The sequence below is a fragment of the Motacilla alba genome, chromosome 2 (assembly GCF_015832195.1).
Source record: "Motacilla alba alba isolate MOTALB_02 chromosome 2, Motacilla_alba_V1.0_pri, whole genome shotgun sequence".
NCBI classification, from domain to species: Eukaryota; Metazoa; Chordata; class Aves; order Passeriformes; family Motacillidae; genus Motacilla; species Motacilla alba.
Genome location: NC_052017.1, coordinates 129,736,598 through 129,764,306, shown reverse-complemented (window position 1 = coordinate 129,764,306; position 27,709 = coordinate 129,736,598). Strand labels below are relative to the sequence as shown.

General features: G+C 39.2%; 1 protein-coding gene across 2 annotated transcripts; it reads right to left on the bottom strand.

Moving 5' to 3' along the window:
* Positions 1-35: 35 nt before the first annotated feature.
* On the bottom strand, positions 36-27,647 carry POP1 (POP1 homolog, ribonuclease P/MRP subunit). 2 transcript variants are annotated; one of them, XM_038128198.1, is made up of 15 exons: positions 27,388-27,647; positions 24,044-24,214; positions 23,032-23,207; positions 20,495-20,743; positions 19,861-19,948; positions 19,387-19,562; positions 18,502-18,752; positions 18,277-18,370; positions 17,394-17,505; positions 16,317-16,436; positions 11,134-11,249; positions 9,639-9,830; positions 8,572-8,726; positions 7,517-7,855; positions 36-6,701 (listed from the first exon to the last, which is right to left on the bottom strand). In XM_038128198.1, exons 1-15 carry the CDS (start codon positions 27,506-27,508, stop codon positions 6,041-6,043), a joined length of 3,021 nt encoding a protein of 1,006 aa, XP_037984126.1. In that variant the 5' UTR covers positions 27,509-27,647; the 3' UTR covers positions 36-6,040. The 2 variants fall into 2 exon arrangements, with proteins under 2 accessions (XP_037984126.1, XP_037984127.1); XM_038128199.1 differs by lacking the exon at positions 27,388-27,647 and having other exon boundaries at positions 23,032-23,221; positions 24,044-24,089.
* Between the last annotated feature and the right edge of the window lie 62 nt (positions 27,648-27,709).

Sequence of the window (27,709 nt, the reverse complement as noted above, 5' to 3'; positions counted from 1 at the left end):
AGGGGTTGGAACTAGGCAATCTTTAAGGTCCCTTCCAACCCAAACCACTCTATGTTCCTATGATTTGAAAGATGTCTGAAGCCTCTTCTGCTGCTCAATCAAAAGAATTATTTGCTCCAAGGGAAGCAGAGATTTGAAAGTCTGTTCATTAGGAAGCCCCTTACCTTTGTGTTGTGCATTTGCCCACGTGCAAAGCCTTGCACAACCACACCTTGTAACATCGGTGAGCTCTGGCCTCACACCAGCGTGCTGTACCACAAAAATGGGGTGGTTACTCAGGATGCCACAAACAGGCCTTCAGGCAAAGAAGGAATTGCTATTTTCTGGATATTTCTGTTTCGTTGGATAATCCAAAAAGGAGTAAGACTAATCTTCTACATGTCTACTAACCTGAAAAAGGAAAGTCTAGAGGAAGTTTTTTTTATCCCCCCCAAATTAACACAGAATGGCAGGATCAGTATCTATGAGCTTACCCTTCTTACCCTTCCTTCTCCAAAACTCCAGAGCTTTGCATGGGAAGGACTGGCCTCCACAGCTTTTGACACAGGGTGCTGTCACAGTGCTCCAAGAGCAGCTTCCACTGAGGTTGTTTTCTCAGGCTCCAGTGTGTGTCTCACTGAGTGCTGCTGGACACCCACAACATCCCATAAACCTCCTCTGCCCCAGCATCAGGTGTGGGGAGACTTCAGGGGATACAGAAATCTGTAGTTTGGGGTTGCCATTTTAGAAGTTGGGCCATTGCGTGCTGCCTCTTGGCATAAAAGTTCTTAAACACACCAATTGAAACTACATTTATATTTTTTAATTATTAACTCTTATGAATACAAATAATTAATGTTTCACAATACAGTAGCTCAGTGAAAGCCCTAAAAAGACTAAGGGAAAGTACAATTAATTCTTTTTTAAGACATTCCTGACTATTATGTACTAATGCTCATTTTCATCTGCTTCTCTTTGAAAAAACAAAAACAACTGGTTACAGTTCTCAACCAATTTCATAACTTTTTGTGCCTTCATTTGGAACCCCCTTCATGTATTTGCCAACTAATTTAAAAGAATTATTGCATTGCAAAAATATTCAGAAAACCTGGATGCAATTGATTCCTGTAAGACACGCTGTTCTACAGGAAAATAAACTATCTATTTTTAACCCTTTAATCCCTACTGGTCTGTACCAAAACTACTTCCACATGCATCTTAAAAAAAAAAAAAATAAAAAAAAATCACAGCATTAAGCAGCAGCCCATCTGAGAAGTGTATTTTTAATTGCAGATTTATTGTTTGTTTTTCTGTGCATGCACTCTGGATTTTTTTCAATGCTGAGGAACAGTAACAGACTTTGATGTGGATGGTCCCTCTTTCCCACCCAACCCTATTCATTCTGAGCAATTGGCTTTGCCTCTGGGTTGAAGCTTTCTTGGATGACACCTGATAAAACTCAGGTAAGATTTTTAGAAGTATATGTGCAGTATTTATAAATAATTATAACTGCAGACATACAAGATTCATCACTAGAGCCACAGTCAAAACAACTGGAGTGTCTCTAGTAGGTAGAAAGAAGGGGCTCAATCCTGAGGTGGCATTTAAAGTAATTTCTGTGTAATAAAGCTCTAGATAACTCAGGTTTTGCCTGTCCAAGTTTGTTTTTAGTTCATCCTTTTGTTAGGAAAAAAAAAAAAAGCCTTTACTATTACCTAATATGAAAAAAGAGAGCAAATCCAGAAGAGATGAGATGTGAGAGAGCTCTGATGGACACATGGGTTTTCACGTGCTTGAGCTCTCCCATCCATCACAACCATTTTGGTCTTCTTTAAAAAAAACACCGTTTCTGGGCGAAGAACAGGATGCTGAGAAAAGGACTGAGCTGAAACAGCTTTCTCACCCTGGCTATTTATTTGATCTTGAGATGAAATGAAATACTGAATTGCACCACGCTTTCTGGAAAGATTGCAGAAAATCCTCACATATTTGGATCATGAAATTTGAGTTACTCTCTTCCTTCAGACTGCTTTTTCATTCTGTGCTTTACTCTTGCCATGTCCCGGATTTCTTATTGATTTTATTTCTTAAGAATTGGACTTAGCTAGTCAGAATAGCAGCACTGCTGTAAGCCCATGACGAAAAGACAACTAGAATGTATGAAGCAAACTGATGGTGGTACGTTACACTCATCTTGGAGCATCTAAAAATGATTTTAAAAAATCATCCTGTGCAGGCATATTGCTACTGTAGAAAAAAAACTGAATTTCTTTAAGAAGAGACCCACTGCAATAAATAAAAATTGTGTTTTGTCTTTTGTCACTCCACCTACTTTTGAAACTACCTTAAACTCATTATTTTGACCAATGTCAAGCTGGCTCTGACTTTCAAAGCTGGCACAAAATAGTTTCAGCCCATATCCCCTATCCTTTCTAAGCTCTCATTACTCCATACAGTTTTACTTGCTCTTGCAGGAATTTGATGAGAACAGTGTTGCAAAGAACTGTAGTACAGCTGAGTTGAATTTGCAATAGGTAAATTGTGGGTGCTGTTTACATTGCTGACCTCTGTGAATATCATTTAGAAGCATGGGATTTTGGGTTGGGGTTTTCTGTATGTTGTATTCTTGGAAAACAGAGCAATGCAATTGCTTTTCTGCTTTTCTCAGTCTTAGCGCTTCAGAAATCGGCCTTTGGTGGTTTACTCCCCCAAGCTCTGTTCCTACTACCTACCTCACATGGACATGAGAATGGATCAGGTTTGACATATCTGGCTCTTCCAGATTTAGAGCACTGAAAGAAAAATGTCATGCTGAATTTGACAGCTCTTTGTCTGCTGATCCCCCAAGGCTTCTATCTCCATCGAGCAGCCTGACACCCTGTCAATTCATTTCCCAGATTTGTTTCAGCAACCCCAGCTGCTTTTCTGCCAGGTAACTTCTTCCATTACCTACAGGCTGCTAAACAGATTGCCCTGAACATCTTTAACAAACACACAACAATCTGGCCCCAGTCCCACCTCACTTCATCCCACAGAGTAATCAGCACCCTCCTCTGCAACCTCATTTTCTGGATTTGAGATGGTAAAGAATGTGTATCTTGGAGCCCCTCAGCTTGGTAGGTCCATTAGTCACTACACCTGTCAGCAGAGCAGGCAACTGCCATGGAAGTCATGGCTCAGCCTGGGAAAAGACCCTTCACCAGGTGAGTCAAATGCAGCATTTACACAGCTGCTCTGAGGGAGCCACAGAAAGAGCTACAGGAGCCGTGTGTTACCATTCAACCTCCTCGCTGTGCTACGGAGAATGCCAAAATTGCCTTCTGTGCTTCATTTTAGCTTCCAAAAGCTCTTGCCAAGCACAGAACGAGAGCTAAGGGTTTGTGCTGGCATCCATTTTGAGAAAGTTATCTGGAGGATAGCATGGGAACCGGAGAGCTTGTGAGAGCTGCTTTCACCAGGCCAGAGCTTCCCAGGTTCCCAAAAATGCTTGTGCATTACAGCCCACAGGAGCTGATCCAGATGCTCTGGGGTAGTTAAGCAAAGTGTAGCAACTGCAGTAAGAGCAGATGTGTGCTGTAAACTACACCTGATTCAACATGATGAGCACAGACATACTATACAGCTGATGCACAGATAATACAGGTTTAATTACCACAGTTTGGTTATCCGGTGTTGACATGGTTTTTATGACTAAATCACCCTCGAGACACATGGAATCTGGAAATTGCAACCACAGATAAAAATTTCCTTGCAGCTACATAAAGTCACAGTACTTTTCTGACAAATTTTGGCTGAGAGTTTTGAGCATTTTTAACTTATCTGGTTTGCAGTGTATTTTACAAGGAGTGAAGTCTAAAGGCATAAATCACTGACTTACAGGAAAACAACTGTGTAACAATATTACAAGATATACAGAACAGGATGCACTTGGGTTCCAGTTTCTGTTCACTGGCTCACCAGAGACAAGGATCATAAATCAAAAATAGAGAATGGAAATCAAAGAAAAGTAACAGGAAGTGTCAAAATGAAAACCTGGCAGAAATTACCAATAGGAAGAAAAAAAAAGGAAAGACTCCAGATGGTTTTTTTTTTAAAATAAAAACCTGGGAAAGACTCAGTGAACAAAAGATCTACAAGCAGAAAAGAAAAAAATGATAGCTTGGGAAGGGGCTTCTCTTTCTTTGTCGCATACAAGCTGGGTCTATTGAGGCAAGAAAATATGTATCTATTAAGAAGATGAGGGAGGTGATGAGGGAAAAAAATCATATAAACATCACTTCCCCTTTTTTCTTCCCGTGAAGCACAGCTCTGGAAACCGTGATCCTAGAAATATTTCAATCGGGCTTACAATTCAAAAGGTTCATTAAATCCAGGATTATTACCAGGAGAGAACTTGATCAGAGCAGCCAGGCTGTAAAGTTTAAGGGGCTCCTTATTCACACATATCTACAGGCTGCAGCACTCACAGTCACACGCCAGGAGCGTGTGAATCCCAGCCCTGCCAGAACCAAGCTCTTTCCTCTGGGGCCATCTGCTGGCTTTCCTGCAGATGCTTCCCAGGACCTTTCTGGGACATGATTGCTTTATCAGGTGCATCAAAGGTGAGCAGTGAGGAGCCATTCACCATGATTTCTCACAGAGCTGCAATCCAAGCTGTGCTGGAAACGGCATCTTTCTTTCCCACACGCCACCACAACTCCCATTGCTGGTGGACATTCTACAATCCATCTTCTGAAGACTTTAAAAAAAAATTCAGCCCCACTTCCAATACTTCCCTTGCAATCAGATGTTCTTTCTCCTTCCCCATGTGTGTGCCATATATAAATGGTCCTATATTTTAATAATTTTGGGGGTAAGGCACACTAAATCTTACCGCAAACAACTCCAGCCAACATTAATAAATTTGCCTAAGACTTTCAAACAAAACTGTGAAAGAGGAAATTAAGTTGAACAATAACATTTAGAAAGAAAAAAGTCATTAACTAACTCATGTTTAATTTCTCTGAGAATTAAACTTAGTCAATAGACTATTAACTCCGGAATACATTACATTTTTATTTGTACATGATCATTTCAGGATAATTTTACCAACTGACATATATTTGTATCATGCTGCTACTAAACTAGAGTGTATTAGTGTAAATTCTTTTTCAAGTTCCTTAATAATAGCTAGATGCTTAAGGCTATCATTAAAAAAACCAAAGAAACAACAAAATACCAAACACAAACAACCTACCCACACTGACCCAGGCAAATCAAACAACTTTCTCCCTTTACCCCATAGCATATTTTACAAGTTTTATAATTGTTTGAACAATATTAATGAACCATACTGTAACATGAAAAAACCTTCAATTCTGGCACATTCCATACAAAACTAAATTCATGTTTTGAGGAACAACAATATCCCCTACTATTAACAGAAAATGTGTGCTGACCCACTGTGGCATTCAGTAGCAATTTGCATCTGAAAGGCTTATTACCTTTCAGACCAGGGAGACAAACTGATATGCTTTCCAGTGTAAAAGCTCCAGTTGCTATAATTCAAAATTACATAGCTGGTCTATATTTTATTTGTATTTCATTTAAGCATTCAGCCTTCTCTATATAGCTCTGTTGCACTGCAGCCACACCTACTGAGATACAAGGAATCAGGAAAGCCACTTGCTATGTACACTGGATCAGACCGCATGCAGTTACATGTGAAAGTGCACTGTAAATTTACAGTCCATCTGAGCAAAGACTTCTAAAATTAACATGATGATGATTTCCTGTATATTGTTATAGCATCCACTGCTTTGAGGAGAAAAAATGAAGAATATGCTTCTTTAAGAAGATCATGATAATGATCTGTTAGAAATCCCTAGCAATGTAGACATCAAAAGTAACTCTAGTCTCTTCAGGCATTATTTTCTTGGATAAGGCTGAAAAGCTTTTTAATTATTTCATAATCTTAGAGCTGTTTGGGCTCAGAATAACCTCAAATTTGAGACAAATCAGAAAGGCCACAGAATACAAAACTAAATTCTTTGGCATTTTTGGCATTCTACTGCACTGATGCTTAAACCTCAATATTAAGTCTTGCAAACCTGTACTGTAAAGATGCTGGAGTCCTTAACAAAACAAGCCCTTTCTTATCTGCTGGCTGGCTGTGTAACATATAAATTAACCCAGTCAAGCTAACAAAACCCAGTGCTTCTCCACAGCCTACAGCCAGTGAAAAATCCCCTCGAGTGACATACCCCAAGACAGTCCTGGAGCAGTGGGAAGTAACATCTGGGAGAGCATCTGACCAAAGACCGAGAATGAGGTCTTCATGGTCCTCAGCTGCTTCTTCATCTGGAATGCAGGCAGGGTCACTCTCTAGAGACTTCACGTTATCCTTTTTCTTCTTCCTCTTCTTCTCTTTTTGCTTCCGTACCTTGTCCTTGAATATGTCACGATGCATGGGTTCTTGTGGACCACAGAAGAGTTTGTCTTTGCTTAGATGCAGCAAGTCATCTTCTGTTGGGATGCAAATCATGGCATGTAATTCAGGGTTCCCCTTTCTCAAGAGTGACAAATTGACCCAGACAAGAGCCCTTGGGTAGCTCATCAAAATTGGCAAAAAAACATCTTCAGTCATTTCCTTCTGTCCCAGCCGAGAAATAAGGCGTATCCGCCGATCTTTCCCAGCAGTGGGGTAACACCAGGCTGATAGCTGCATTAGTAGTTTCTCACTCCTATTAAAAATGTTCAAAAACAAACATCACAGATAGTTATTAACAAGCAGTTTAAAAGAAATCCAGGACCCCACATATTTGCAAGAGCACATTTAAAAAAAGCCCTGGGGCTTTTCTGTAATCTTCCAAGCTGGTAATTGTATCACTCTTAGTCTAAAAAGAACATTGGTGAGTGGAACTCAAGAGTTGTCTTCAGAAAAAAGGAGACATTACTTGTTAAAACCCCCAAAGCTTGTTAAAACCACAAACACACTACAATCTCCAGTGACACTAATGCAGTCCAGAACTTTCAGTGTTTTCTTCCCCTGGTAACCACACAAAAATGAGAGACCTGTGCTCAGGCACTTTCCAATACTGTTGCTGCCCTCGTGTGTTGCACTGGAATGTGGGGGATTCTCTACTTTTTCGAGACCTTGTTAAGGAGTGCAAGAACCACCTGTGGTGATGTATTAGGGAAGAGAATGCAAGATGATTTTCACAGCAGTAGTCCTAAAGTCACAAATATGAGCCTCTAAAAGCTCCATCGACCTCCATACGCCAAAAGCTCCATACACCAACTCTAAAAACACGGTAAACTCCAGAGTGTTAAATTTAAGATAATTTAAGGAGTTTTCTTTATGTAGTCATCAAGTTTGCTGGAGAAATGCAGAACGATTTCCACTCAGCAGCAGATTCTGATTTGTGACAAAACTATTTAATCTCTGTGTATCTGGATGAAATAATTCTCTCATCTTAATAATCAAGGCTGAGCTCTTCCTTTCCCCAATTCAATAAATACCAATATAGAAATAAATGTGTGTATAATTTTGTCATACCTGAGAACAATAAAGTCACTTGTCTTAGTTTTATCTCTCTCACCAAAATCTTGAGTGCTTGTAACATCCTCTGTATTTATGGCACCCTCAGAACTTGCTATTTCCATGGTCTCCTCTGCCTCACCATTCTCTGGGGAAGCTTCTCTGACCACTTCTGCTTTCGGGTCACAAAGCGTCTGACCTTCAGTTGTGCAGTCAGGGTGTGGGGAGGAAGGACGTAAAAATCCTCCTGAAGCTTTCATTCTTCCTTCCCAGTTCTTGGTCAGCTGCCCCCAAGGACAGATGAAAGGAGACAGAGTGCCCAGCTTGACATAATTTGCTCTTTTTGCAGGTGGACGTCTAAATGATGAATCAAATAAGTAGGTAAGAATATTTTCAAAATCAAGTATTTAAAACAGAAAGGGAATGCAGTTAACTTTCTAACCTCATTGAACAAGAATTTTAAAATCACAGTCTAGAAAATGCTGCTATATTTCTGTCAACTATATCCTTTCGGCCATGCTAGAAACATCTACCTGCTGTGATTCATACCACCACCTTTTCTTCTGAACTTCTCCTAATTTCCCCTCCTATCTGGAAGGGGAACCAACACCACTTGGTGCAGAGGACACTTCCAGCTACTCCAAACGCATGGTTAAGAGTTCTCTTTGTTTCAGGAAAAATGAATACAATCTTGAGAATGCCTGATATTTAGATACCAAAATGTACCTCTTAATTTACTTTATTCCTTAACACTCAGTACATACTTGGACATACTCCTTTGCATTCTCTTACCTCCTCCCCCATTTGCTGCTTAGGGATCTCAAAATAGTTTTGTTTATTTTATTGCCATGCAGCCTTGTACAGCTCTATAACTGAGCATGTCTCTGGGAATAGAATGGTTGAATTTATACACTCGGTTTAGCAGAGTTAATTATATCTAGGATTCCTAAAACGCTGGTGAAAAATCTCAAAAAGTCCAAGTCTAAATGAACACAACAACAGATAATTAAGGGACTATTTTAAGCAGTATTCATTTTTGTCATTCTTAGCATCAATTTTTAAATTAATGTTACCGTTTGAATTTTTCAAGAAGACTGGTTTCCAGTTCTTTGGCAAACTGCATTCCTGCTGGGCAGTCTGGGAAATCATTTGGAGTGTGAGGTGTTCTTTGGTATTCAGAATGTTTTAATGCCTCTTGCAAGCCACCGACTCGTACACCTCGATATATCTGTTATAAAAATCAAATGCCCAAAAAGCAATGTTTGAACCGATTCTGGGTTCCTAGATGAAACAAAATGTTAATTCCCAGAGGGTACTTCCTTAGAAAATTGAAAGTCTAATGCTTTAAAGCTTTAAAAAATAAACTTAAGCATGGTTTCTACAGTTCTAGATGCTAATTTCAACAAAATAGTTATTCATGCTTTAAATTCAGTTCTGCAAAACTATCAACAAAACTGAAGAGAATTTCACAGGATCTGATCTTGGACATTGCCAGGAATGTTGTATTACTTTGACAACCACTGCCCAACGTATTTTAACCATACAATAGGTATCACTGCAACTAGATCCCCTGACCATTCAAAAGCATAATTTTAACTGCAGAAAGGTATTAAGACTGCCACCTAAACACTCAAAGCAGGATGTTTCAAACAGCACCAAAGGAGCATTCAAGCTTAACTCAAACTTTGTTTTAAGCTCTCTCCCAAATCAGAAGCACCCCTGGTGACAGAGGTGTAGATAGCCAAGCTGGAAACTGATTAGCAGCAGGCACCAAATGATTTCTCTTTAGAGGGATATGCTTGTAGAAACACAGAGGTACAGCTTCAGCTTTCTCTCCTGACTCCTCACTGATTTGCTGCTTCTAGACTGCCATGTGGGCATAGTTGTATGTGAGCATAGCTGTCTTCCAACAGAAGACATGGCAAACTATTGTTTAAATTTCAAGACCAAGCTTCTGTCATGAACCAGTTCATACACCATTTTTGGAAGTGAAATTTTGATCCTGTAATTGGGAATTGGTTATACAATTATAATTACAACTATAATCCCAATGCAAAGAACACTCTCTAAAATCAATTAATTTAAACTAAATTATATAAATTATCAAATTTACTTGCAATTTGCCATCAAAGTCACTTACAAAAGGAATCCAGAAAGCCATGCCCCAGCCCTTTGGAAGATAGATATCCCAGCCACTCCCCCATCCTGGTCGATCTTGTCCAGCCATCTTCCCTGGCTGCTGCACCAACAGTATGGGAATCTTAGACTCACAAGGACCCAAATCAAGGTGTGATCCAGGTACCAGTAACTGAGCCCTCATATGGTTTAAATCCTAAGAAGGAGGAGACATTTCCCATAAGTTAACCATTCTTCTTCCCTCTTCCAGATACCCTTTCAAGATACAGAGAAAAGGTGATTTTACAGCTAGGAAAAACATAGTAGTAATACACTATATATTAGAACAGAATTTCTTCAAGGCATGAAAAGCTATTTTAGAAAAGAGTATTAAACACCCTTTCTCTCCCCTTCTTACTTCCATAGTCCTTCATAAAGAGCAGGTACAAGGTACAACATACATGAAGGAGGAAAATCAAGTTCTGCAACTTTGTATTTATAGACTTAGGCACAACACTAGATTGAACAGGTGCTTTCAGTCCATCACTACATGGAGCAAATCTGAACTATGTCTGAGGAGAGGGGAAGAAGATTTGGTCATCAAACAGTTTCACACAAAGCATGCTGGCACCAAGGTTTTGTCAATCACCAGCTGTTATATTCCATTGTATCACATTAAAAACACATTTATGAAGAAACAGACCATCAGACTCCCTGTGTTTTATCAAGTAAACATTAAATTTCATGACAGCATAAAAAACACTGTCATATATAAAAAGATTGTTCTGGTAACTATCATGTGCTAGTGTAATATTTTTAAGTACTCTGGTTTTTTACACTATATCAGACAGTTTGAAAGAGCACAAAATTAAATTTCAGAAAGAATATTTTAAAAGATGTTTTTGCCATACAAATGTTTTCTGTTTCTGATTACAATGGTGCCAAAAGTTTACCACCTCTTGGGACTAAATCACCTTTTTATCCATGCACTTTATGGGCTGCCCTCAATTGTCAATGAAAGTGTCAAGAAAGGAGATTTCAAACCTGCAAGAGCAAACGTGAAATTTTCTACAAATCACAAGTTATTGCCCAGCAAACCCACCACACAGTGTGGTGCAGTTCAGAAACACAGGATTTCTTTCCTTTCAGCTTCCACAGTTCTTTCATTCAGAAGAATCATCCTGACTACAGCTAAAGGCCAGAACCTTCCTGTGTCACTCTTTTCTGCTGCACGAGTCAAGGTGATGTATGAAAATCCAATTCCAAACTTTTCTGTTATATAAATCTACAACTACAGTCCCACAGGCAATCCAATAAAGCTTTCTTTTAATTGAACCCATGGTCAACGGCTGTGCAAGAACATTATGCAAAAGCTACAAAAAAATCACTTCATGTCAGCAGCTGGATACTATGACATCAAGGAAGCTATTGATTAATCTTATATTTATACAAATTTTGAGAGTCTCCTTCTATGGACTCTATGAACCATTTCCTGAATGGCAATCCACCTACTTAGTTACCTGCTCTGAGATTTTATTTTCAGTGACGTTCTTACAGATGTCATGGTCCCAGATAAAGCTGTGAGCACAGTCTGCAGGTACACCCTTCAGGTACAGCTGCCTAACTTTATCATTATCTACAAAAGAAAAGAACCTTTAAAAAAAATTCAAACAATTTTTGTGGTTTAAGTACCAAATTACCAAAGCCACCTCCTTACCATAATGAGCAGACAACCCAGAAAAGCCTATTAAAAGCTCGACAAGCATCACTGCTTCTGGCACATCTTACTATCACATGTTTTTCCAAACATAAAATATGAAATCAACTGTTAGCGTTAGAGAGACTAACCTGTTATTTTCTCACCAGCATTTCTTCTTAACAAAAGACATGACTGTTGGCAATGTAAACTAGATCTTTACATACCACCTTTGATATTCTGGAATCTGGCTTTTCTGGCAGAGTGTGAATCTCAACAGATTCGGTAAAAATCAGAAAAAGCAACACTATAAAGCCTGAAATAAGTCTGCCTAAGTAAACTTGTAAGAGAAGCAAAAGTTACCTTTAAGAAATGTACATACAGGAAACATTTGTATGGCTATGCTTAGCATGTAACACTTATTTAGTACTAGTTTCCTGCTCAGGATCTTTTCAGGCTGTGTTCTTCAACGAAGGGACTATTCTTGCTTATGTCTGCACAAATTAATAAGTTGTGTACATTACTGAAGAAAAAACAACAACTGCACCTTCAAAATGGATTGTTGAAGTATTAAATAACCCATCTCTTCTTCAGTTTTAAATCTAAGGAAAGCAAAGAAAATGTGTACCTACCTTTAGTGATCTAAGGATTAACAGCCTTCAATGTACAGTACAGTACGCAGTGAATGCTGATCCATTTAAGTAAAGTAATTCTTACCAAGAAACAATACAACGAACCTATTAATACTTCTGTGATTAAAAACTTAGAGGGATTGCTCCTCATTTCATCATCCACAAGGTATTACATATTAAAGGAACATGTTCCTTTAATACATAGGATGTCAGGGTTTGTTTTGTTTTTTAAACTTATTTACATCTCTTTAAAAAAGGTTCTGCTAATTTTTCCAGGTAATGTAGACAAAGACTCAAAGACAGAAAATTTGGATTATTCAGTGGTACTAACAGTACCTAGCAATAGGTATTGCCAAACATAACTGCAATAATTATTTATTTAATATCCAGTCTTTAAGATGCACCCATTACTATTGGTTGCAAAATTCTTTGCAAGAAATATAAACTAAACTACTGCAACACTTCTGACAGTTTGCTGATGTTACTTATACTTGCCATGCATTCTTGCTAATAAATTAGATTTATCTGAGGAAAAGAAATGCAAAATAAATTATCAGATTACAGTGGCATTCCTTCAAACTAAAAAGGGAATCCTTGCCACTTAAGCAGAAGAATTCCTTCTCCGACCAAGAATTAAGAACAGTAAACTGAACAGGAACCTAAGAGAGCTCAACACTCCTAGAGGCAAAGCACATTCTGTCTGGAGAGAAAGCAAGTATTAAGGCCTCAAAAGGAGAAAAAGACCAACAAAACTGTGTGTGGTGCTAGGAAATGCCTTCCTGACTCTTACAGATAACCAAGGGGGAAAGGCACATAATTACAAGCATAAGGTAAGGAAAGTACTTTTTCCATCTTCTGTACAGAAAGCATTTGTGAACACCAGAATCTCTTTATGTTAAATTACTTAAACATGTTCTAGTTCCTTCAACTGCAAATTATTCACTGCAAATTTCTCTACTTTTTAAACATTTCTTTCTATTACTACAGTTCAGGCAGCCTATCCTTGTCATATTCTCAGAGTTTTTTGCAATTCCTATATTCTATAATGGCACAAATAGTTGTTTCCCCACTATAGAAAGACCTTTTAAGTCAGCCTCTTCTCATCACCACCACTCATCCAATATCCTCCTTATTTGCCTAAGATATCCTTCTCTAACTTGGTACATTCCTTCTCTTTGATCCTTGCTCAACCTGGAGAATTTATTCTTTCTACTAAGCATACTATAACTCAAGTCATAATCCCAAATCCTCACACTAGTTCTTCTTACCGCTCTCCTGTATTCTTCAGTCCATATTTTAAGATTTCTGGGGAAATAACCTTACTGATGAATAAGTTGCTGGTCATAGTGAAAGTAAGATGTTAGGGCTAGTATAGGAAATAGGAAGTTGCACTACTAAGCACACGAAGCTCATCAACAAGCTACTTCTGCTAGTGTCAATAGCTGGTGCTTAGACAATACAGGCAAATAGAAGAAGGCTTTGTTCCATTTCAAGCTATTGATCTGATTTGCACAGCTGATTATCTGTCTTAGAAGACAGGCCTAAGAGTTCTATTCGAAAATTTTCCTTCCTCCCTTTCACAAAAAAAAAACCAGTGAAAACAAAAAACACAGCCTGGGAGCAGACTGAGAGCCCTACGTCTGCAGGGATGGTGGGTATCAGGACAGCTGGGGACAGACACCTACACCTCTACAAGAGGTGCATTTACAGGAATGGACCCAGCCTCTGTGTCTACAGAAGGAACTTTAGTTCACATTATCTTTCATGGTGTATTCTCCTTCTATGCATCTCACTCACTGATTATGTAGAAGTTTCACCATATTCCATGTTGAGTGTTTTTTAAGGCAGTGGAATTTGTTTTCTCCATACAAGACAGTAACAACATATCAAAATGTCAGAAGTGTACTTGAAAACTGGAGAAAAGAACAATACTAATGTGCAGTCATGTGAGAACTGACTGCTTACTGGGAGTCTTGACTCCAGCCTGAAGAAATAAGGACAGTTGATTTGATTAAATCTGATCAGCCCGTGTTTGTAACACACAGCTTGGACACACACATATGCACTGAAGAGATAAAGTAACTTGGAAAGACTGAAATTACATTTGATTTGTTGGTGTGTTACTTACAGGGAAAAACAACACAGGCATATCTCAGAACAGCATTTTGGAAAAAAAAAAAGTAGTATGAACAGATGTGTATCATTCCACAAACTACATGTATGACAACCAATAAGCAAAGGTGATGGCCATAACTTACCTAAACTATTCACTCATTTGACAAGCAATGCATCTTTAAATTAGTAAAGCTTATCTAAGAAAATCAATTGGCTTTTATACAATACTGAAGAACAAGAGAGGCTAAAATACATATGGAATATGTGTAAAAATATAAAATACATATATGTATATGCTAACACATACAGTGCTATTTCGATCTTACTAATATTAATCCAAAATAGTACTTGAATGTCCAAGAAGCAAAAAAGGGGGGAAAAGTGTGGAATACACCAATGGTTCCCTTTTATTGCTCAATAAACAAGATGTGATTAAGACAAACAAATTACTATTAACATTTTTAATAGAGGTCAGCTCACAATATTATTATATCTGAATAAGGGCACAACACAGTCAAGGCTCAGAAAGTTTATGTAATTCTAAGGCTCATAAAATGATTTTTTTTTTCAGAAAGAGGAAATTAATAGCACCAAAATGGAATTACAGACCTTAGAGAAGTCTTTTTTTTTGGGCAAGTTCTACTGGAAGACAGTGATATTGTCTATCATTCATCCTTCTGCCTACTCAACTTTTTCAGTCGCATGTAACAGTAAGTCATTTAGCAGAACCTAAATTAGAAGGTATTACACCATTTACCTTTCCTTGCTAGCTGAACAAGGACCTCCTCCTTCTCCTAAATAAAAGTCAGAGAGGACAGAAGCAGTTTTAAGTTCATTATGAAAAAAAAAAAAGAAGGACCGAGAAAGAAACAAAAAAGCAGCACCAGGTTTTCTGAGTGTTTGTGGTATGGAAGATATTTTGCAAGTGAAGGATAACCCCAGGTAGAAAGAGGTGAAGATGGACATTTCTACCCCAAAGGAAAAAACCACAGAGATGCTCTTGATTCCTTATCTTACACCATTACCTTTTTACCATGGCCATCCTTCCTGAGGGAAAACCAGCTCCAGCAGTGGGAGAGAAACTACTAGGAGACATTTAAATTACCTAAATGCCTTCTGTTGATCCTGGACATATCCTCACAGACATGACAAGCAGAATGAAAGACACCGAATTACTTTCTGTAGCTGCTACCTCCTAGCAGATCAAACAGTATCTGTAAGCAAGTGCTACATATCTCACCTCACTTCTCAGCAGGAAGGAACCAAAGTAGAGGTCATGTATGCTGCAGCATTTCCAACAGGAACACTAATGACGAGAAAGTTAGCTGAGCAGAACTAATTAACAGAAAGGCTGCTCTAGATACAGAGGGTAGAATAGGAGGATGTAAGAAAATAAAAATAGCAGAATTTTGCAAAGAGCTAGAAGTAACTGAAGTAGGTCTTCAACCTCACGCAAGTGATTTGTGAGACTAGATTATTCTAGTGTCTTGCAAACAGACCACCAAGGAAATTCAGTATTTTGACATCTCTGGAACTTTCAATTTGTCCTATTTGCTACTGCTTGCCAGCTGGCTATCATGTTTCTCCTATTAGGTGGGGCAGCCTATGTCCAGTCAACCGAATTGGGAATGCCTACACTGTACACAAATCCTTCTATTTCCGGTGCATACTTTTGCACATTTTCAGAGGACATCCACATCCATACGAATTTGAATTTTGTACTGAAACATTGTGTAAGTCAACATTGAGATGAAAATTTCAGAAGTTATGCTTGCATCTTTTATTTTCTATCATAACCAGCATCTCGGCCATCTGAAATTCTAATCCTGCAAAGGTAGTAACTTTTTTGCAGTGGAATTGCAACTTTCAACGTCATGGGCCTATAAACCAGAAATAGCAGATATCTTCTTGGAGAGAGAAACAGGAAGACTAAACACCAAACAGAAACTTACTATGGAGCTTTTAGCACCTGGTTGGCCTTGCCAGGATTCGAACCTGGATCATCTGTATGGTCAGACAGAGGCTTCCACTGAGCACAAGACCAGCTTTGGTGCATGTCCCTCCCTCACAACTGCTGTTCTAGAACCCATGCAACTTTCAAGCTGTTTCTGTTCTGCCAGGGCCCTAGAAATTGGAAATATTTTGAACCAAAACCTAGAGGAAAACAGCAAGAGACAATCTATAGAAGATGATAGTAAATGAAAACAACAGAATAGAGAGAAACTAAATCTCTTCATATAATATAGACAAGTGATTTCACCTTGGTATTTTTCAAAGTCTGGCACGGCTTTTGTCTTCTTTTTTGGAAAATTGACTCGGGGATCTCCAACAGTGAGGCCAAGTATTGTACCTGGTGGCATATCCGATGGTGAGCTCATCCCTTTAAAAACATACAGGTGAACATTGCCATGAAACCACCAATTAAGTTGTGATCTTTTTCTTCACTAGTATTTTGTGCATTTTTGCCTGCAGTAAGCAGGCACCACTATAAGCTAGTGAAGCAATCCAAAATACTCTATTTAACATGTTTTAAAAACTCACCAATGCTTGTTAAATCTCCAATAACAGAAAAGTCAACAAGAGCAGGGCAAGACTTGGTTTGCAATTACATTTATATTGAGCATAAAGTGAAGCCACTGCCACAGACTCAATTCATTCTTTGCATTTGACACATTTCAAAGAACAACCAACCTTTGTTTTACACCTGTCTTACAGAGAAAGGAAATTTAGAAGTGCTTTGTGAAAGTTTTATCTCATCTCTGCTTAACTGCCTCACATTGGATAGACAGTTTGAGTACAGTGAGAGATCTACCAAAGTGCCTTACCTGCCTCAGTGCTAGAAATTGAGAAGATATTGTTAACTTTATGATACTTTACAATTCAGCTGAATACACAACTGTTGATTTAGAAATGAACATACATAAACGAGGTATAATACTTTCACTTTGGACTGGAGGCTACCATTTTATCTGTGTATGTATTGTACAACTTATTGTCTTAATTTGAAGTGTATGGTGAGAGAGTATACATCAGACTGTACATCCCATCAGCAATCCCAAATCTAAGTTCACAAAGATAACAAACAAGATTCAGTTTCTCTATTAAGAGTTTCAACTACACAGAGGATTTAAATTCCCTTAAATACTCCCAATGTAACATTTTCAATTGTTTGCCATGCTCTGGCAAGTACTGGAGCACATTCTCAAAGGCATCACTCTCTTCATCATGCAAAAAATAAGCATGTACAAAATGAAGTCAACTTTATTAGTAATGCAAATTTTGACCACTAGATTTTAAGTTCCCCCCCTCCACCAATAGCACCCTCATGCCCAAATACCTTCCAATAGCTCAAAGATAGCACTTTGACATTGATGAAGAGATACTTTTTCAGAGTCCTTGCAGTTTTCTACCCACCAATTATTCAGTTCTGTTTCTGAATCTGCCATCTCCTGGAAAACAACGCATCTAATTAAACTCAAATGGTTATTCATTATTTTCTATCAGTATGAATTCTGTCTTAGTTTGCCTTAAACACTATAGTCACTTTCCTCCTCCTCAGGTTTTAAACTGAAGTAATTTTTTCCTGATGAAGTGTGGTCGTATACTTTACAATACCCTCCAATAAACTGTACAATTTAACCTGTGTTCCAAAAACAAATAAAGCAATCCACTATACTTCCTAATTCTGTCATTAATTATTTCTTACAGAAAGCCAGAGATTTCACGGCCTCATTATGTTGGCTTTAAGAGACAAAAAAGCCCCATTAAAACCACAGTGATGCTACACACTAAGAAGTGGATGAAACACCTAAATCCTGAGAAAATCCATGTTTGATTGAAAACACCTAAGTTTTCTGTGCCTTACACGTCTCACCCCCTAGTTCTAGGTGCCCTAGCTCACTGCTTGAGAAACAGAATGTATGCTTTGTCAAAAAGAATATTAATTATTCTGGACTCCTCAGCAGAAACTACACAGCCTGTTCAACAGCACCACTGTTTTTATTTTCTTCCTACTCCCACTTAAAATCCAGGTGGGAGTTCTTCCTGAGATCAGCATTAGTCAAGAGGCTCAAAACAGAGAAGCCACCAGAGTAATACATAGGTTAGCCTTTATAAAAAGGAAAGCTAGATAATTTATGGGTCTTTCTAGCAAAAAACAAGCTTGCACACTCTAAGAACATTACCAAAATTACACTAACATCCAAAGTCAATTTCCTTACTGTTTGGACAGAAGCTGCCTTCAGGGTCTCTGTAAGGATGGAGTGTGATAATGGGCCGATCAGCCGGTATCTGAGAATCTCCATGCTTCTGTCACTGAAACAGGAAAGTTTCAGGTGAATGTAAAATTGTACAACACATATTATTTTCCCCAGTACTGTTAAGCCAGAAATGCAGCTATGTTATGTGGTTATGGGCCACAGCTTCTGACTCTACTGTGAACAAACCTGATTGTAATGCCAGTAGTCCGTGCGATCCAAGAGTAGGACTGGAATGGATCTCTAGTGCCGTCACCAATTATTTTTTTTACTGGCACAGACTTTTCTCCTTCTTTATCCTCCTTCTTTCTTTTATTGCCAAGGCTTCTAACAACTTCCACTTGTTTTTCCTCCTGAATTAATGTTGTAACAGGCTCAGAAATACAGATTTCTTCAGGCTCTGAACACTGAAAAATTGCTTTTAACTCCCTCAGTATGTCCTTAAGAAAAATGAAGTTTGGATTAGGATGATATGCAGTACACTGCAAACCTTAAGTATACTTTTGAAAATTATAATCCATTATTTAATTTTCCTATGTGGATTTCAAGTAATAAAATTTAATTCTGCTGAAGGCAAGGGCTTGCTAAGGAAAGCTGAAAGTAATATTGAAAGTTGCTAAGAATTTGTTCTCTTGAAAATTAACGTAGGAAAAATTGCTTGTGCACAACATTTTACTTTTTTTTCATTTTTGTTTTATTTTAAAGCTGATAGCTATGTATTGGAATATAATTCTCCATGATGATACTGAACTTTACCTGCTGGGGGTGCCAGTGGAAAGGATGTAAATCAAGCAACATCAAATTGCAAATAAATCCTGAATCAAGTGACACTAAAAATGTTTTCAGAAGCTCAAACATTGAACACCTCAGCAGCACACATTTTCTGTACAAACTTTATAAAAACAAGTTGCAGAACATGGATATTGTTAGAGTGGAAATAGTCTTCCAACTTTTAGTTCCTGAAGCCATGTATTATACCCAGTTCTTCCATACTTTTCAGATGACCTCTTCAGAATTAATAATGCTGAACAAAATACATGAAGAAATAAGAGTTCAACTATATATGAAATGTACCTGCTTCAGAGCTGGATGCACCCAGATCCACAACTGTCTGTTTTCAGACCCATCCCTGGGCTTCCAAATAAATGTAACAGGACCAAGCAAATCCTCAGGATAGCGATCTGCTCGGTAAAGATTCAGGGAACCCTCGAATCTTCCAGACAGACAAGAAGCATCTTGAAATGTCAATCCTAAAAAAGAAGATACTTATTGAAGAACAAAATAATATGTTGTTTAATAAGCAAAGCAAAATTGAAATTCAGTCTAGCTGCTGAGCTGCTGATGTACTATAATTAGCTTATTAATAAGTCACTAAAATAAAAATGCCTAGTCCTACATGACATCTTAATTACATTTTTCACTCAAAATCAGTATCAACTCTGTTACTACTATTGAGTAACTACTACTGATACATTACTAAAAAAGGAAAAAGATGTGTCATCCTTTAGTCTATTCAGAATCTTTATTTTTGAACTATGTAAATTTTACCTGTGTCAATGCTACATATCCGAGCAAGCTGCTTCAGAAGCTCATTCTCTTTACCCTTCAACTCCAGGCAACAATAATATGATAAGTCCTGAAACAAGATGATAGTGTCAAAGAGAGGATAACTCTTTAAAGCGAGCCTGTTAAGAAAGGATCAGACAGGGCCTCACAATTTACACTTAAGTAGAAATCTTTCATTCTCCAAAATCTGCAAAAGTGAAACGAGTTTCTTTTTAACATAAAATTAATAGCTGTAGGAAAGTGGTGAGGCATTTCTCATTTGAGGGCCAAACTGCCTCTCAAACCAACAGATCAAAAAGGACATAGAATAAATTATCTCTCCTCAATAGCTGCTCAGGAAGATGATATAAGGATTCAGTTAACCTCTTAGCCCTTGAGAAAACTGAAAATGCAGTATTTCAGTCATAGTTACCATAAGACTCCTTTAAAGGTTCATCTTATTCTCTCTGAAACTTGCCACCCAGAATTACACTTATAAAATTATTCATTTCATACTCAGCAGTCTTATTAAAAGCTGACCCAACAGTACTTCACAGAGACAGAAATATTCATTATAACTAAGCAGCTGATTACTTCACCTTGGCAAAATATCAAAGAAAACATGTAGATGTGGTACCTGAAGAAGGCATTGCTTTGTCATGGCTCGGTAACAGGCCCTGTAGCTCTTCTCTGTAGGGCTGTTTCCTAAACAGTATCCCCATTTCTTTACCATATGAAATCTCTTTGCATGCCAAATATGGGTTTCCAGCCAAATATTCTTTCTTTGCCTGTGATTAAACTCTGCTACTAAATTTATGTGGCGTCTTCTAGCTTTGCGGCATTTAGTCTTTGACTGTTCTTTTTTCTGGTGTACAGCTTTCTCTGCCTGTTTATAGAAGAGAGGTTACTGAGGTAAATCTCAACACAAAAAAAAATCTGAAAAGAAAAAGGCTGAAATATAAGAATACAGGAAGCACTAACATTAAGTTATACTATGTTGGATCACTCTTGAGGGTAACTAACTTTGAAATTTTCTATGCAAATCACATCCACAGAAGTGCAGCAATACTTGACTGAAACCCATATATAAAACAAAATCCCCACATATTCAGAAACTTAACAGTGAACAGTAAGTGCTGCTGCTTGCTGTGTGAAGTTTTTGCCACACATCATTATATTCACATGAACAAATCAATGTGACAGGGAAAATGCCTGGAGGTTTGAGGTCATGGAGAAGCAGTACAGACTATCAGACTGACAGAAAATACTCTATCACTTCTACAACTCACAGAAGCTGGCAAGAGAGGAGTGTGGCAATATCCTAACAAATTCCTGATAACCAGACCTAATCAAGGTCTGAACTATTGCATGTAGATGCACAACGAGAGAGGAAGGCATGACTCAACCAGTGTTTGATTTTACTTTTTGTGAAGAAAAGTAGTACAAAGAAATAGGACTATAAGACATACAAAAAGATTCTTAGAATATTCTTTGTAAGCTCACCAAGAAACACTTGACAACAGACCACTGGTTATAAAAATAGCAAAGGAAAGAAAATGACAGAAGATCAGTGCCAAGAACACTAAAAACAATGAAGCAACCCGTGAAATCAAAATAGAACTGGAACAAAAAAAACCCCATCATTCATCACAGAGAAAGAAATACAAGCCACTGGACCAATGGTAGGTGACTGGTTCAGAAAGGCAATTAGAGAAAAAGGAAAGTGGCATTGTAGGTGAAAAATATATATCTTTAAGCTTATTGAAGGGATAAGAGATGGTCCAGGTAAATGTTTCAATGAATATGGTCATGATAAAGGATCTAAGACGAAGAAAATGCAGCAGAATTGAAACAGATAACTTTGAAGATGTAGATCAAACACTGAAAAGTAATAGGCAGAACCTTTACAAAAACAAGAAACAGAGATAGGACAAGCTGCAGGAAAACATGAGTCTGTGCAAACACATAAGCCACACCAAAAGACCTGAAAACAGAAAATGTAGCAGAAGAAATACAGCTGCATCAGGGCCAATTAAATAATCTCAAAAATCCAGTGGAGTGGAAACAGGGATGGGAGAGGAAGTGTAAGCATGTACACAGAAGTCAGAAAGGCTGTCATATGTAAGGAGTTAAAAAAGCAGGACACAAAAGAGCCAAAAAAAAATTAGAGAAATCTAGATTTAATGTGAATAACACATAACTAACTATGCAAAACAGGCCAAGCCTTCTTCCTTCAGTTCCCAGAAAACAGGCCCAAACTGTATCTCTTGTCATGTCTGACAAAGCAAAAAGAATGTGAACCAAAACAGTAAAATGAGATACTGGTTGTGAAGATCCAATAAAACACCCTAAAAACATGTAATTGGTGTGTGGCAGGGAAGCATCCAAAATGATTTCTGAGCCGTGAACAATCATCTTCAGGAACTCAGGGGGAGAGGGCAACATCTCAACTTAAAGACAACGAAAAAGAAAAAAAGAATGCAAAGAATAAATGTATCAGTCAACCGTAATACACAGAAAATTTACCAAGTAAACTCAATTGATCACTTTAAGAATTCTAAGAGATGATAAAGTGATCAATGCCAAACATCAGGAAGATAATTTCCCAATAACATCCTGCTGAACCAATTTTTAATTTTTCTTTTTAAACATACAAGAAGGCCACAGTGAGTAAGGAGCAAGTAACCCCCATAGGAATATCCTGACTAAATGCTGAGATACTGCCACAAAATGAGTTCCCTGACCTGTTAGGACTAGTCAGTTGGTAAGTCTAAAGCTACATGCAGCCTGCCAATAACCCCAGTGCATCCCCCACATTTGAGGTGTAACACTTGAACCATCGCGTCAGCTGTGCTAGCTTGAGGCTGGCACGGTCACATCCTAAAGCTGTGGTGGGGTGCAAGCCAGACAGGTCTTAGTGAGGACTCTTGGACCACCTGGAACCAGTGCACCACCTGAACAACCTCTGCTGCAGCGGACTCTTTTATCACTACTCTAAGAACTTTTCAAGATGTCCATAATCACAAAGCCAGGTGGTTAGTGAGACCTATTTGAGCTACCACCTAAAATTGAGGTGTTCCTGCATTGAATCCAAACGTCAGTCAAAGTTGACAGAGCAGAACACTGTGCTTTGGCTGTGCCCACTACATGAAATGCTGTAAAACACACTTATACCTCTTTCCTGGCCATCTCTTGGAGTCGCCTGGGCAGGCGTTTAACATTGTGACTCATTGCTCGCCTTCGCATGTGCCTAGGGAGGGTCTGGAAAACCAGAGAGTTGGAAGACTTCTGCGAAACTGCTTTCAACATGGCACTGATCTCAGCAGCACGAGCTTGAGCAAAGGTAGACACTGGAATGAAAGAACTGCATCAGAGCATGACAAACAGCAAAAAAATCAGAGGAGGATGCTGTACATAAATTATGGAATTACTCCTACTACAGCAGTCCGGTATCTTCTTGACATAAAGGTAAGTACTGTACACTGTCACTGAAGAAATTTCAGTTCTTTATATATCCTGAAGTTTACAGGTATGGTCAAGCAAATACTTACACATGAATGAATCTCAAAGCTGTTTAACCAATAATTCCTATTTGCATTAAATACTTCTTTGTTAAATTAGAATAGCAATCTTTTCAGGTGGTGTTCAGGGAGATGAAAAAATCTTTAGCATGGAAAAAAAAAAGGAAGCAGTAACATATTACAGACTGTTTTGAAACAACAAAATAAAAATCCAGAGCTTGGTCTCATTTCATGTTTATGGAAGTGTATCTACTATCACAGCACTGCCATGTTTTGCAAAGCTGATTTGCTCTCCTAAATAAACATTCTGTTAGACAAAAAACTATATTTAACTTACATCATGAGCAAAATCAGTTTCACTGGCTACATTAAAAGCAGATGATTGTCAGTACTCATTTTGCTGGCAAACAGAAGCCAAAATGCATATTCCTTCACTACAAGCAGGTGTAAATTTTCCACTCACAAATCTGAAAGGACCCATTGAACAACAGCTAATCACTAATTCCAGTTCACAACAACTACTGTGTTTTGGAGAAAATCAGGAAAAACAGAAGAACACAGCATCAGCTCTAATTTTTGCTCATGCACAAAAACAAAGACAGCAAACTTAATCACCAGCAAATTGCCCCAGACAGATAAATTATGACCTTTTCACGTATACAAACCTGTTATGTATTTTGGCATCTCCTCAGAAACACTCTGGTGTCCTCCTTGCCATCCTCCTCTGCCTCTCTCTCCTCTACTTTGCCCCTTTGTAAAATATTGGTCTTTCCTGTAAGAAGGCCCAGATGACTGATTTGAAAATTTCTGCTGCTGCTGCTCAGAACGAGCATCTCCTGGAAGGTTTAGAGATGAAAAGAGGTTAGAGAAACACAAATTAGTCTGAGTACCCAATAACTCTATTAGTCTTTCCTCATAAAACTGCATTGCAGACTCCTGTTATATTTACTAAATGTAACTGAAAAAGCCACCAGAAATCAGAAGAATTACATTCTTTCTTACAGGAATAAATAAGAATTTTACGCTGCCCTGAAGCAAACTTGTGGTAGATTAAGTACCTTCTGCATGCTCTAAAAATGGTACACAATCCAGACTTTGCCTCCAAGAGTCAGAGCAAAATCAGTCCGTGCAACATCATAGTGATTTTTAATATTGTCTTGTCAGAGTTTTAGTAACAAAACAGCAAAGTTATTTTTTCCACTTGCCCCTTGATTTTATTTTTCTATAAGCAAATGTATTCTTGCCTGACATGTATTTCTTTTACAGCAATAATTAAGGTAGGCATGATACATGTATGTTGGTGCAGTAAGTTACTTGTCTGGTTCAAGCACTTAAACCCATACTGAAATTAACTAACTAAAGCCTACCATAAAGCTTTCTAAGGTACAGACTTACCTTTCAGGAGTGCTCAGCACCTAGCAAGAACCTAAAGCTTCAGAGGGCCTTGAAGACCTTATTCAAAGACCAGTGTACATTCAGCCTAACAAATACTATATTGTCGGGTCTCACCCCCGGATTGGGGTGACCCCGAAAGATGGAAAGGTCCCTCTTCCAACCCGTGCCTTCGAAGAAAGACTCAGTAGTCCTCAGTTGTCTGGTCTCGACGTAGTTTATTGTTGGTTATCTTAAAGATTCTTCCCTGAACTGCTGTGGCCCGTTCAGCAGGTCAGACAAAGGCACACTGCCCTCCCAGGGGGCTGGGGCCATCTTTTATATCACACATTACGTGTTACATGTTTATACTTCTTCCCCAATGCCTATTACCTATATTGAATGGTGACTTTCTACTCTCAACCAATCTGTGAGTGCCAACATCACCAAAGACATGGAGGCTAGGAAGGAGAAAGAAAGAGGACAGGGCACACCCAAATCCCTCCATCTTAGAACCTCTGACCTCCATGTACAAAACTCGGACCCCTGCGTACAAGGCTTAAAAACCCCTTGTACAGCACTCAAAAATCCTACCCTTCACTTCGTGACTACTTAATACCTTAACTTTTGTGACTTCTTGTTCTTCCTGCAAAGTTGGTAAATTGTTCCATGGGTCAGATTCAAAGCCACAGGGGTTTCTGGCTGCATGCCAGGGTCTCAGATGCTTCTGACCTGGGTCTGGAACGTCCGAGAATGTCTGTGGGACATTCTGAGTTCTGACACTGTATATTAGCTTAGATTACTTTATGTTCAGTTAAGCCTTAGTTAGGACTTCTACTACAACTCGAGATATGGTTCTCAGGCAGTTCATGCTGGACAATCCAACTAAAAAAGCTCCACACAGCCATTCCTGTCACCCTATCCACTACATCAAGATAAGTGCTTGAGAGAACAAGGGACCATAGCATTCAGGGAGCTTCTCTAGTGAAAATCAACCTGTGTGTCCACAGAAATGGAGTGAGAGATTTTAAAAAACGGTTTTCAGCTTGATCAGCTTCTTAAACCAGCCTGTACCTTTGTCCCAAAAATTATACCATTGGCATGAAGACCACTCAGGAGCAGATTCACATTCCGCAGCATCTCAATTTATGAGAACTTAGAAAGGCAAAGAAATTTTTTCCATTCCTCCTTTTTTCCATTCCAAACAAGCAAGAAACTGAAGTTTTTATGTTCAGCATCAGTACTGTTGTAGCCTGCTGCAACCTCACATCATGCAGAACTGCAGTAGTACTGCAGAAGAAATAATTTGGTGTAGAAACAGAAATTAGCTTTTATGTGGAACAATTCCCTGACCTGGTTTTCAACATGCTTGAGAGCAGCATTGTCCAGACACTGAGATGAAGGTGAGAAGGAAATAGCTGGGAAAGAGGGCTGGAAGCTATCTCAGTCAGCAAATCAGTGTAGGCCTACAGCCCAAAATTAGCTCATATCACAAACACACCCTCTAAATGGAAGTCAAAATCATAATCAGAAGACGGAAGACTGTTTTGCCAAACAGTCACTGACTTAATAACTAAAAAAACCTTAAATTATTTTAGCTGCTGTATAGATTCATAATTTTGTAGCTCCTATTTAGGATTTTGCTCTCCTATTTCTACAAAACAGCTCTGTAAAACTGTGATACTGACACTACAGAAAAAAAGCTACATGGATGAAAATCCATGCCTTTTAACAGAATGGAAAAACATAACCATGTAATCTTGGAAGTTCCCTGCTACAAATAAAGTTAGAAAAATGTATTTAATCTAGCAGTACTCCTGTAATGACATTCCAGAACCCTCAGACATAGCTGAGCATAATTTGCTACGTCATTCTGTCTGCTTAGGAACTCTTCAGTCACCTAAATACATAGTGACACTTAAGGGCTTTTCATTCAATCACAAAGATGCAATTTGTCAACTACTGAAGGCCTCACAGTAACAAACCCTTTTTAAAGTGAGGTTTTTCCCTGAAATAATGTAGGCAACAAAATATCTAAATGTGAAGGAGGTGGTGGAAACTGAGATCCGATTGAGACACAGAGGATGCAGGTCAAACCAGAAAGACAAAAAAGCATCTAGCACACAAGCTGACAGGATCCTTCAGTCTTCAGCTGCAAAGGTTACCTGCGTACAAAATGCTCCAGCAATAAGCCAGGACACTGCCATTTTAGGGACATGCCCCGCTGCCTCCTGCCAATACCCTTCACAGACACAGGACCACAAGCCCCAGGAGGCAAACTGCTTGGGCAGGCAGATCTGAGGGAAAACTCGGGCGAGGGAAAACACAGCACCAGCGGACTACACCACCCCTCCTGCAGCTCCCAGCTCTGGCGGAAAAGCAAGGGAGAAACTGGATTGGGTGTAACATCCAAATTTCACTTTACGACCAGGAACCGTAGGGATTCCTTATGTAACCGAGGGGATGACAGAGAGAAGGGCATATTCACAGGGTACGGAATAGTTTGGCTTGGAAAGAACCTCTGGATATCATCCAGTGCAACCCCCCCGACAAGGCAGGGTCACATGGAGCCGGTTACAGAGGAACGGGTCCGGGTAGCTTTGGAACAACCTCACACAGGGGGCTCCCACAGCCGTACCTGGGGGCGGGCAGGCTCTGCTCCCGCCGCCGGCGAAGGGCCCCGGCTCTGCGGGCAGCGTGACGCTGGCCGGCTGGTTCCTCATCTTCTTGGCTCGCTTCTTCTCCCGCGCCGCAGACATCTCCGGCAGGGTTGCGGAGCCTCTCCGCAGCGGGCAGAGGACTGGAGAGGTCGGCGGGCGGAGCAGCCGCAGCCCCGGCACCAGCCCCGACGCGGCGCTCACTCGCGGCGCGGCCTCCACCGCCACACGTGGACACCCACGCGCCTGCACCGCGCATGCGCGCTCCCCCTGCACGACCCGGAAGGACTACATTTCCCAGAG